Raw genomic sequence first — 12,838 nt, 5'->3', positions numbered from 1 at the left:
AGCCTGTGTTTAGTATTTAGCACCCTTTGGGCTGCGTGTGCAAATTTCTTCTGTCGTCATTTAAAAGTGCAAAGCTGTATATCCTTCAGGTAGGACGCTGGCCCAGAGCCACTCTTGTTGACAGCTCCACAAGAAGTCTGTGTTGCAGATGACATGCAAAGGCAGATGCGTGCCTCAACTGTGCTTGACACAGCTGCTGGGCAGGAGCGAACAGGTAACGAGAGCCCTGCTTTGTAAATGGGGAACTGCCATCTAGTGGTCCAAGAAAAACCGGGGAAGCCACAGAAATGGAGCCCGCTTTTTAGTGTTTCAAATGTTGAACTCTTGCCAAATGCAAATAGTACAAGAATCAGTCCTGTGATCAGTCCACACTTATGCAGATAGGACCAAGTGGGATTTGAACCACGTGTGCAGCAGGACGACTGTGAGCCTGGGAGGGTTCCGGGGCTTTTCTTAAACATTTTTTGGTTGCTGGAGCACATCTGCTTTCCCCTTGCCCCTTCCTCCAGCCATGGGACTCTGCTCCAAAAGTTATATCTGTTCATATCAGTTGTGAGCAAGAGTGAAAAAAGAATTTGAAGGGAAGGCTGAGATGTTGTATATTGATCTAGTTGTGATAAATTTCATTGATACATCAGATTTTTTGTATTGTATTTACAAAATCTCATGTTAGCAATGCTAAAGGTTCATCAAAAAGGATCGTCAAATCTCTAGGCTGGACCTTATGCTTACACTAAAGCTTCTTCTACTTATTGATTTGTTGAGGTATTTTTTGTGGTATACTCCTTTTCCTAGCAACAGTTATCATCTAAACATTTTAAATTTGTCTTTTAAAACCTCAGTGAAAGGGGCATATTCAGGGCTTAATTACAGAGTGGACAGATTGAGGCTGAAACCAGAAAAGCTTGATCTGGAATCACTGCTTATGATCAGATTTCCCGGTGTTTATTGCTTTCAGTTAAAGTTTATCTACGTGGCCTGCAGTACTCTCCACCTTGTACATACCCTAGACTTCATATCTTGCTAAGAGTTTCTGTGGCACCAGATTTGGAACTGGAAACCAGGAATAAGGGAGACTCTCTTTTCTCAAATCTGGGTGTAGAAGGGATAAACCACTGAGCAGGAGCTGTGCGAAATCTGTTGAGAAATTAATGAGTCTTAAAACTGGGCACGGGAGCTGTAGACCAAGCATTTGAGGGCTGGCTGAGCAAAGAGTCCAGGAACAGGAGGCAGCAGAGAACTGGGAGTTGAAACGCAGCAGGTACCAGGAGCCTGGAAAAGGCAGGGTCAAAAAGAGGGAGGCAGTGGGAAGAGGGAGCATTTGGGATAAGGAGCTTGCGGGGAAACATAGGGATGAAGGCACACAGCAGAAACAGGTATGTGAGGGGTGGGAACAGGAAAAACATAAGGGCAGAAGAAATCTGCCTGCAGAAGAATAGAGCTTGGAGGTTAAGGGTCTGTGACCACTAAATACATTTCCTTGCAAAACTTGGGCTTGAACTGAGGACCGTCATCTCACCAATCCACTTTGCATAATAAATACTTACGAAACCCTCTGGCAAAATGAATGTCACCTCACTTGCCTGTTTGGAGTTCCCACAGAGAATGACAAGCCTCAGACTTTAGATTAGATGTGGAAGCAGCAGAGATTTGTGATATGGTCATTGATGTATTGTATGTTCTGCTTTTTCTCAATGTGGAAACTGATTTTCAGGCATGCTGAATGCTCAAAGATGTATCTAAAGCCAGTAGAGATCTTCTTTGGATCATTAAGGTCTGTGTTGTACTCATGACTTCAAAAATTCAAGTGCCAGCCTTCTCTGCCTGATCTCCTACAAGCAGTGCACACCTTTAACACTCTTGCCTTAGCTCCCCATCTGTAATATGGGGGTGATACCATTCCTTCACCTCAGGTGGTCACTGAGAAATCAAACTCATAGCTGTTTATAGAGAATCAAGATAATTCCATGAAGAAAACCTTTATAAAATTAATAATTCTGTGTTCAGCACAGGTTTTGAGTAGTGTGCAGGGAATAGGGCCACACCGAATAATGAAGACAAAGAAATATTGTATAGATGCTCAGAGGGCGAGTGTACAGTCGTGTAGCTAAAGACTGTATCATGATGCAGTTCACCAGTCAGGATGTGCAGGCAACTTCAATCCAACATTTCCTAACCTCACTGTGCCTTCCAACATAATGGTCTTTTAATACAATTTTGTGTTGTATTAACTTAGAGATTAAAAAACATACAGTGCTAACATCCTTCTGAGTTATACATTAAAAATGTGGTGAGGATGCCTTCCTGAGCCACGACCTTAAAATAAGCCGGTGGATTTTCTCTCTTATCGGGTGAGTGAGGCAAAGAGAAGGTACCAGGTGCAGTGTTAGGGCGTAGCGAGAGTCACGATGAATGCCCTTCTAGAAATAAACTTCACACCAGTGCCCTCCATCTAGAAATATGTATAGGAAAAACAGAGGAAGGCTGTGTAATTAGTCATGAGAATTAGATCCTAAACTGTCAGCTCACTGTCCTTAATTTCTTCCACCCCAGTAGGACATTTCTTCAGAAAAAAGGACACTGTTCCCATGTTTACGGGGAGTGTTGAGAAACTGTTCTAAACAGTCATATATTACCGGTGTGAAGCCGGCAAAGGTTGCGGACAATCTTTTTGACCCTATTAGTAACTTCAAGTTTATTAATATGAAAATAGATTGATTTTTGTTTTCTTGTCCTTTTCTTTTAAATTAAGTATCCACTTCTGAATCAGTATCCACTCTCTCCTTATCATCTGCTACCTCCTCCTACTCTGAAAGTTCAACTTCTCCCAGGTTCTGTTCATGTTGTGTGGTTATTGCTTGCTCACAGTACTCTCTCACCCTTTATTTAATCATTTCCCCCTTCCCATCCTTTGTGTTGTCTTCTCCCTTCGCTATCATTTAACCATCGATAATTTCCTCAGCAGTGTAAGCTAGTGCATCCTAGCATCAGTGTCCAGTGACAGCCCACGTTTTGGTGGAATTTGATTGTAACATGAGTAAAAGAGGAACATGAATTTGTGTTGGGCAAATAAGTACAGGTGAGAAAGCACTGTAAGGAGAATCAACAAAAGAAAACCAGGGCCTACGAGTGAAAGAAGTCAAGGGAAACCAGAGAAGGAAAGCAGGTGGGTGTTGTGGCATGTGGAAGCTTGAAAGCGAAGGTGAGGATTTGATGCCGGAAGGGATGGTGAGCCTGTAAACAGATTTAAAGAGAAGTCGGCGTGTCACTGGAGGCAGCACAAAGAGCATTTTGTTTAGACATTAAATCTAGTGTGGAAAGGAAAGGTGTCAAACAGGAAGACCAGAGATGAGCATTCGCATTGAGGATGACTAAGGCAGAAAGCAGCTTAGCTAGCTCCGGTAGCCGGAAAGAGTACTCCTCTTGCTCTTTCCCATTTAGTTCTGCTTGAGGCTTCTCAGCAGCATGGTTTTCCCTGTGATAAAGGTAATAAGGTTTGATTACAAAAAAAGTGGGAGGGAAAGGTCTGAGATCTTGCAAGAAGACATTTGGCAATTGTGGAGTTGACTTTGCAAAGCATCACAGGTATGGAGTACAAAGCAAAGTGTTGCTTTGCTTTGCAGAGGTTTATTGGTTCATACAGATTGTATCTCTTGTGAAATACAGCCTGATGCTGGGAATGGATGAGCTTCTGCCCTCAGTCCTAGTGACACATCTGGACGTCACACTTTTGGACCTCTTCCTACCTAACAGTGCAGGAGGTATGAAAGGAAGAGAATTCTCCTTTTACACCACCTCGAACAACCAGCCTTACAGCCCTGCAAAGCAATTTCCTGGTCCTTGTCTTGCACCTTGAATGCAGTAACTCTTTTCTTCTGTTTATCCCAGGTAGTCATTGGGAACCAGAGAGCTCAGGGAAGTCACCCCAGAGACAGGCTTTACAGTAATAGATAGAAGGATCTTTACTTGGTATGTTGTGCACTCAGTACAATGAGTAAATAAGGAACAACGTACTAATGATACGGCACAGGAAATTTGTGTGACAATGATATGAAACCGGAGATTACAGGGATATAAAATGAAAACAAAAATAAATGTTCTTAAATAAATGTAAAAGTTATTTCCTAGAACACTGACGAGGAATTCAGACATGGCTGCAGAATATCTGCAGATGAAACCTTTCCCTGGGTGCAGGTTGAGTGCACAATCTGGCTTCTGTTACCTTAGTCACGAGCAAAATAAGCCCAATCTATGTAAAACAATCGGGTATGATTCATACCATCTAATCTTAATCTGAGTAAGGTCAACATACCTGTTGGTTAGTTTGTACTTAAATGGTTTTTGTGACTTGAGAAAAGCCCCGAAGTCTTCTGGTCTTTGAAGTTCTGATTAGCCTATCTAAAAGCTAAGTCAACACATGTTGCCTCTATTGGTTTCTTTTACTAGTTGAAGTTCTACTCATATTGATATCTAATGCTATTCCCACTGGTTACTCACTACTATTCTTAAATTACCTAATACTAAATAATACACTTAGGCCTCCTGAAAGAGTTCAAACTAAATGATAGATTGCACCTCCAGCCTTACCCCAAAATGTCTGTCTAAAACAGTATTGCTGGCCTTGCCTTCTTGGCCCACAGTGCTGATTGCCCAGTGCTCTGCCTTCCCTGGCTCTCCACTTTCTCTTGCAGAGGTTGATGGTACATCTGTCCCACTCACACCACCTCCCTTTTGAATCCAGTATCTCTCAGCCACATCTCCAACAAGTATCTTCATTTTGACTCTGCTGTTACGATCACATACATCTCCATTGACTCTGGCAAGGGAATTGCTCTGGGAAGGCACAACTCCGTATCTCCCTTTATGCCCCTGCTAGCTTTGCTAGCTCTGTAACTTGCCCCATCTAGTGCTAGTTCATCCAGCAAACACTTTTCACTACTAGGAGCACCTTTGATGTTAATTCAGCAGTGCGTATCTGTCCACTGCAGCCTAGACTAAATTATTCTGGTTTAGCTAGTTATTTCTCTCTCATATTTTGCCTCAGTCCCCAATTGCAAATTCTGAGGCAGGGATTCTCTTTTTGCATGACTTTTCTATGTAACCTACAGTATCGTGCAGTGGGTCCCTGCCTCCGTTGGGATCCTTAGTGCTGGTTGTAAGCACACCTTGCAATAATGTTGCCGTGGATTTTGTGTCTCGGACGCTGCCAAATGCTCTGTGCCAACCTGAACTCTGACTTCTGCAGCTACAGGAACAGATATGGGAAGCAAATATATCTGAAAGGAGGAGGGATGTTTTCTAACTAGTGACATAGGGAAAAAATAGCTGATATAAATGAATATTGGGCTGTTGGGCTTTGTACCGATCTGATCCCCTGGCTTAATTTTAAATGTTTGCAGTAGCTTGAACTGTTCTTCAAACTGAGGAAAGCATAGTCAGAGCTCAGTGCAACTCTGAAATAAAGACCCAAACTCATCTGAAGATGCATGGATGATATTAATTGATGTTTAAAATGAATGCCTCTATTTGCAGGAATCTGCAATGCAAACTAGGAGTTTTAGAAAGTAATGCATATTATAATTAGGGCAAGCTTTTAAAGATGCTTTGAAGTCCTAAACATTTTTGAAATTCAAATGTGGGATGGAAATAAAGGAATCTACACAATAAAGGGGCATGAAATTATGTCCCCCAAAATTTCACTGTTTTATAGATGTAAATATATGCCATAATTAGTGGTAAGTAACATGAGGAGGATGGTTAAGTTTATTCCTATTCTTATTCAAAACAGCTGTGGCATGAAAAATAATGCTCCTTCTCTTTGTGATACACTGGAACAAACAGTTTACCCATGTAATCAGTGTTCAGAAATGGCTTGCGCCTGTGGTCTCCTCCCACCCCCTCCTGAATTTATCCCCATGTGCCTCCAGCCGTCTTCAAAGGTGCAGAGATTCTTTGTGCCCTTCATTCACGCACGCACAATTGTGGCTACTGCCTTTTTTTTTTCTCCTTTCTGTTTTTACATGTAATTTATATTGCACAATCTAGAATCTTGGATTTCCCTCCACACACACAGACACACATGCACCCTCGCCAGCTTTGACTGGCAAATGATCTGCAACTCACAAATGGGATCCGTAATGTGAATGGGTGTATGGCCAGCATGCAAATGTATGCAAAACAAATTAGATATGGAAGAAAGCAGACATCCATTTTCTTTTCCCCATCACAACCCTCTCGGCGCAGGGGGCTCACGTGGTGTTTGTGGAGGACCCCTTCGCAAATTGATGCAAGGGCATTAGCGCTTGAGGCTGGATAATGAGTGGAAGGGGCCGAGCAGCTGGGAAGCCGGAGCAGCTTGGCCTGTCCATCACAAGCCCAACCATGTGGCAGACCTGGACGCAATTCCTGAGCTGCAGTGTAACGCGCGGTGAAACGTGCCAACGACCCAGATGCTCCCGTTGGAAAAAATTGCTTCACAATTTGGAATCTCTGCTCTTTGATCACTCTTTGGAGAGGAGGAGGGGAGGCATGATGCGGTCATATGAGTAACACACCTCCCTGCAGTCAGCAGTTGTTAAAACCTATATGTTGTTAATAAGTGACCTTATGTGCTTAATGTTAACTACTGAATGCCAGTGTAAATTGTTCTGGCCCTCCCCAGATCCCGCTGTTTCCAGTAGGTGCTGGTTTCCTTCTACTCAGCAGGAAGGATTTAGACTCTTCTCAGCAATTTTTGCTGGAGTTGCTTTTTTGTTAGCCAAAGCTGTTATTATTACACAAGCGCTCTGCCCTCTGCCCCCCGCCTTTAACACAGAGCCTGCGAGCTCCTCTGAAGTGAATGTGAAGATTTTATTTATTTATTTATTTTTACTCTTTATTTTGGTTGCAGCCAGCTCTGTTTTGGTGCTTGCTCTGGCACACTGGCAGAGGCTTCTCCTGCAGCACGTCAAACGCTTGGTGCTCTTAATATGTAATATTTTCAGTGCTACCCATTGTCAAGCTATGCTTTATTAATGAATTAATCATGCTGTTACACAACCACTATAGATAGGGTGCCAGCAAGCTGAGTGCCTCTCCTGCCTCCAAATGCCTTCAGCTAATATAAATCTCAGCTCTTAGAAATAAATCAAAATTAGAGTTTTACTCTTGAACGTAAAAAAAAAAAAATATTCCATTTGTGTTTTTAAGTTGTCGGGGGGGGTTTTCCTAAATTGTATTGATCTTGTATTTTAAAATTCAAATGGACTCCTGTTCATCACATGTGATCATACCATAATATTTGAAATGCCGTAATCTTTGAAATCATGGCAATATATTTGAAATAACCATTCAAAAGGTTATTTATCTGTATATGCTACAATAGTGCTTACCAACCCTAATTCCTGGAGCCATGGGTCAGAGCATAGTTGCATGAGAAGCTGTACAGAAGGGAAAGCTGGTTTACAGCCCAGGAAGGCTTGCAATCAGAGTCTGAAAGGCAAGAGAGCAGCTAGAGAGAGAGCACCAAGGAAATAATGAGACAAAGCTGGTTGCAGCATGAGAGGCTGCAAGCACAGCGCTCCAGAAGCTTGACTGTTGTCACGTTTTTCACAGGGATCATTGAAAAAGGAAATTATAAGGCGAGGGTTAATTGAGGTTAATAAGATAAATTCCTGTATTTCAATTTTGCTATTATTATATTTATCTAGTCTTGCCTCTTCTGTAATATAGGCAGTGAACCTCACTAAGTAACGTCTGCCTCCGGACAATAAGCCTACTTGAACTAGAGCATCCCTGTTAGTTAGATGTTTAGCTTGGTTAAAACAGACCCCAAGTAATGGTGATTCCACCACATTTGAAAATTATGCCAGCATTTCATTGCCATCAGGGTTACCAGGCTCTGCCTTGTTTCTCATTTAGCTTTTGCATAGCTTTAGCTTTCTGTCTTTTAATGTCCTTTTCTGCAAGATTTAATCTGTCAGAAGACTCTTCCCCATGTAGCAACTTGTAGGCTATGACAAAGTTGTGGAAAAACTTCCCTTGGAAAAAGTAAGTAGATGGAGTTTCATTAGTCATTCACTACAAAGGATGTTTTCCAGACCTGAAATCATTCTTGTAACTCTTTTCTGAACACTTTCCAATTTTCCAACATCCTTTCTAAAATGTAGACAAAAAACCTGGAATCAATATTGTAGGAAGAAGCCTGCTAAAACTGAATACCGGGGTAACACACCACCTTATTCCTGCTCAAAGCTACATCTACAACTCTCATAGCCACAGCATTGCCCATTGTTAGCACAGGTTGTTTTTTTTTTGTTTTTTTTTTTTTGTAGTCTCATAACCTTTTGCGGGGGGCAGAAAATCCCCTGAATTTTTATTGTGACCTGCCTTCGTCAGTTCAAGAAATACAATTTTGCTTTCAGGTGTATGTGTTTAGATGAACCCCTTACTAAGTAAGCCATAACAATATAATTAGCAAGTCTTTCACCATCATATTTTAACCGAAGTTTTGTATTTTACCAGAAGTGATAGTCTTTCCTTCTTTTCTAAAGGTATTCAGCATGGAAGAAAGCTTTCAACACCTGGTTCAGAATACTTCCTTGATGTGACAATCCCTTCTTCGCAATGATACACACTCCTTCCTAGGGTTCATGTACTCGGCCTCTAGTGAACAAATTTGAACCCAGACTGAGGGGCAAGATTTGTTATAGTATGTGAGAACAGATAAAATTATTTCAGGATTAGAAGAGGCTTTGGTGAAACCTTCATTTAAGATTAGTTGCCATTGCCAACTCTTATGATTTTTATGTTATCGTTACACTTTTTGGAGGAGTCTTAAAGCTTCAGCTCTCAGTAGTTTGTAATTAGTTGAACATGAAAACTGTTGTTTAAAACGAAAATTCTGTCTTTCCTTGAAAACACCTTTATTGTGTGCTAGACTCAAAAAAAATCGAATAGCAAATAAAGATAATTCACATTTATATTACCATTATGGGACTTTGCAACACTGTCGTGATTGCATAAGAGTAAATCATGACATATGAGTGATAATTTCAAGCATTCCTCATTGAAACGTCAGGACCCCAGCCTGTATTTTTTGTGTACATAGGACTCCTGGTGATTTCAGCAAGAGTTGGAAGAGCTGTGGGAGTGATCAACAGGGTGCCAGATGGCCGCATGTGTTACTTTTCCAGGTTAAGTGTCAGCAGATAAAGACAACAATTAGAGTTTTCTTTCAGTGGGCTTCAAAATCAGAAGGCAGCAGATAAAAAGTTATTCTTATTTTTTAACTCTATAAACAGTTGCTATTGCAGCTTGAAATGTAAGGTCTATGCGGGTGACCCTTTTGACAACATGAAATTGTGAGGAGCATTTTAGTTATGATTTCTTAAATATTTTGTCTGTATCTGAAAGGGAAAAAAAGAAAATGTTTTGATAGTAAAATTGTAATTGTGGTAGCAGCAGGAATAACCACTTTTTAAGAGATTACTACTATTATTATTATTGTGTTATTGTTACTGTTATTGTTATTATTAATTATTATTATTTACAACAATGCAATTGTTTTATCAGAAATCCCTATTCTTCAGAAATTCCGGTGGAGCAGCTGTGGCATGGCTGGTGGCTGCTACAGTTTGTCATGTTTCGATGTTCGTCATGTTTCGATTGCAAGCCAGCTGTGACGGCAAATTGCTTATTTACTATTAGCTTAGAACAATTTCTTAGAGCTCACTGCGAACACACTGCTTTAGATGTACATTAAACATTAACTGCTGACCTCATGCAAAACATGTGCAAGAAACAAGGTGTAATAGCGATAGGATTTCTTTCTGTTATGCAAAATACGTGACTATAGGGCTGTTTGTGTTACTGTGTGTAAACCTCAGGAGACTTCTCCACTGATTAATTTACCAAAGCCAGCCTGAAGTAATCTTAGACCTATGTCTTCTCCGTACCACAAACCAGCTCAGTATGTGCTATTATCAGCATATTGCCTCAGAATGTTGTACCACAAATAAGGACTGTAGACACTAAGCAGAATTAATGAGTGGTTGTCTAGTTAAAAATTAAATAGCAGTTACAAATGACCTGAACTGTAGTGAAGGCAGGTTTATAAATGTTCCATGCTAACTAGTAAATAAACATACCTGTGAACTGGGTTTTTAAAAAGTCTCAAGGTATCTGTCAAAAAGTATCTGTATAAAAAGTCTGAAAGTATCTGTCAAAATTTTTCTGTTACATTTCTATATTAGCAATAAAAAAAAGCAGAGCTAGACTTGCAAGTGAAACAGCTGCGAAACTGCATTTCCCTGCTAAAATGGTCGTCTCAGAGTAAGTTAAAAATTCAGGCGAGTCTTAGATGTTACGCTGCAGTAGCTGATCGGCTATTTCCACTGAAAAAGAAAACCCTGCCCACTCTCTCCTTGGGCACCAGAGATGTCAGCAGAGCTAATGCCTGAATCAACAAATCCAGCTGTGGATATCCCTAGACTCTGCCTATATCCATATTAGTGCTCTTTTAAGTTGAGGGCTTTTGAAAAGGGATCCATGATGACAAAGAGCACAGTGGCAGAACAGCTTCAGTGCTGCTGCAGGCCTGAGGAGGCCGGATCCAGCATGTGGCCTGTGCTGTTGCTTTGTAGCCAAATTAATCACGCTGTGCACAGGACTTGGATTTGGATATAAATAATTAAAGGTAGCACTGTTCCTCACTTGATCCTGCAAGTCTCAGTCTCTGTTGCTAGATATCAAAGGCAGCTGGGTAGTTATTCAGGCTGCGGAGAAATACTGAAAGAAATCAAATACTTTCAGTAACATTTTATCGGTGCGGTGGGCACGGCTCAGTGCGCACACGGCTCGTGGGAAGCCTGTGCGTTGCATCATACAGCCCTGTGAAGTCGAGTATTTTGCTGAGTCAGGGCCATATGGCTTGAGCGAGTCTTATCAGAGATCGATTCCCGTGTTGTGCAGCTGTCTCCCTTTGCCGTGAGGATTTCATTGCTTTAAGAACGGAAAAGGAGAAAGTGGACTATTGCCTCTCGGGAGCGGGATGGCTCGGCTGAGTTTGAGGCCGCAGGGCAGGTTGCCTCCAGAGGAGTCAGCTCTGGAGCCAGGCTCCTCGCAGGTGATCATTCCCTGTGCTCCAGGGACTTCATCAGCTATCTGCCAGACAAGAACGGCTCCTGTAGCCCAGAGGAACACTGGGCTGTCTTTTGTTGTTTAAAGTTTGAAGAAATTGCCGCTTCCCGAAGGTTTTTACTGCAACAATTAGGCAGGTACTTTCCTGACAGACTTTTTCCTCTGTCACTGTTGTCACTATAAAACTCCCCCCTCTCTCCCTTACTTCTGAAAAGAACGGTGAGCTAATTACAGCTTATGCTACTGACATTGTCAAATGAAAAAAATCTTCAACATCTATTACTTTTTCCCAACAGGCTGACTTAAACTGCAACATTCAAGATGATACAGGAGCGTTTTATGGAGTCACTAGTCAGTACGAGAGCTCAGAAAACATGACAATCACCTGTTCCACCAAAGTCTGCTCATTTGGAAAGCAAGTAGTAGAAAAAGTAGAGGTGGGTGTTGTGATGGGATGATTCTCTGGTTCCCTTTCATTTTAATTAGGCTTTTCTCTCTCTTGTCTTTACTTTGCTCTTACCTGTCTTTTCCTTCCTTCCTCTAATCCTTCCTGAAAGAGCATTTCCCTTCCCAGCAGTGTTTGGGTTCATTTCAAATCACCGTGTGAATGGTGACACTACCGTTAAGTAAAATCCTAGTTACCTGTTGCTTTGGAGACCCTCCTCCACCCTGCCTGTGGCACCCTTCCGTGGGGAACCTGCAGCTGACGTCAGTGCCGCCTCCTCCATCACCTGGCAGAAAAGGAGCTGAAGCAAAAATGCTTTTGCTCCCATTTCCAAACACTTGGCCAGCCGCGTAGCCTGTCTGGAACCATACTACAGAGTAGATGGTTCTCTCTCATCTACAGAGTAGATGACTACTCTGTCATCTAGATTTTTTAAACATTTTAAAGCCGTGGATGGTGTGCTATGTTTTGTCTATACCCATGCTTATTTTATCTTACTTGATGCACAGAAGGGCATGCCTTCCCCAGTCACCAGCAGCTTTTGAATACTAAGTTGCGTATTTTCTTAATGTGCAAGGGCCTTTATTTATTTTTTACCTTTTCTTTTCTAAGCACAGAACTGTATCGAGTGGTCAGGTACCTAGCTGGTTTACTGTACAATGGTACTGCAGCTATTTAACTTGTCTTCTGTGTACTAAGCCCCACACCCACATCTGTTATCTGCAATATAGTTTTTGTATGGGAATTTTAGCCTAGAGCTGCAGGTTGAGCCTTTATAGATGTCCTGGTCACTGTTCATGTCCTTCTTATACTAAGTTTATTTTCTGTGCATGGTGACAATAAAAAAGTTTTCCATCATTTCCGTTATTCCAAGCTTAGAGAAAGCCAAAAACCGCACAAGCCACTGAGTAGCTCGTCTGAGCAATTGGTAGCTGGGCCCCAGGAGTCCAAGACTCACAGCCTTACCCTCCTTCAGCCCCTTGTGAGCCTCTGCAATCTAAATCAGTCTGGTTTTCTTCCTACTGTAGCCTTGCATCTTTCTGTAATTCATAAATTGCCTATTAAATCATGCAGTGGTATAGCTATGTTTATATGTGTATATTTATGCATAACTATATAAGCTTATTTTTGCTGTTCCCTTTGCAGACAGTTGCCTCAAAAACTACTGTAAAATCATCTTACCACAATGTTTTCTGCTTAATTCATTTTTACTTGAGTTGGACTTACCTTTGTGTAATCCTCATCTGTTCAGTTTTTTAATTCACAGGTTAGAGA

General features: G+C 41.5%; 1 protein-coding gene across 8 annotated transcripts in view; it reads left to right on the top strand.

Annotated features, from left to right (window-relative positions):
- Positions 1 to 12,838, top strand: part of TEAD1 (TEA domain transcription factor 1) — a 162,885-nt gene that overhangs the window by 142,777 nt on the left and 7,270 nt on the right. For 7 of the 8 annotated variants that reach the window (XM_072866176.1, XM_072866175.1, XM_072866174.1 and 4 more), the window contains one exon: positions 11,415 to 11,555. In XM_072866176.1, coding sequence (XP_072722277.1) covers positions 11,415 to 11,555 — 141 coding nt within the window. Of the gene's footprint in view, positions 1 to 8,531; positions 11,384 to 11,414; positions 11,556 to 12,838 lie in introns of those variants that run through there. The other variant, XM_072866178.1, reaches the window with a different exon arrangement.

This window comes from Ciconia boyciana, chromosome 6, assembly GCF_034638445.1.
Source record: "Ciconia boyciana chromosome 6, ASM3463844v1, whole genome shotgun sequence".
NCBI lineage: Eukaryota > Metazoa > Chordata > Aves > Ciconiiformes > Ciconiidae > Ciconia > Ciconia boyciana.
The sequence above is the reverse complement of the archived record's forward strand: the minus strand, read 5'-3'. Positions and strand labels throughout refer to the sequence as shown.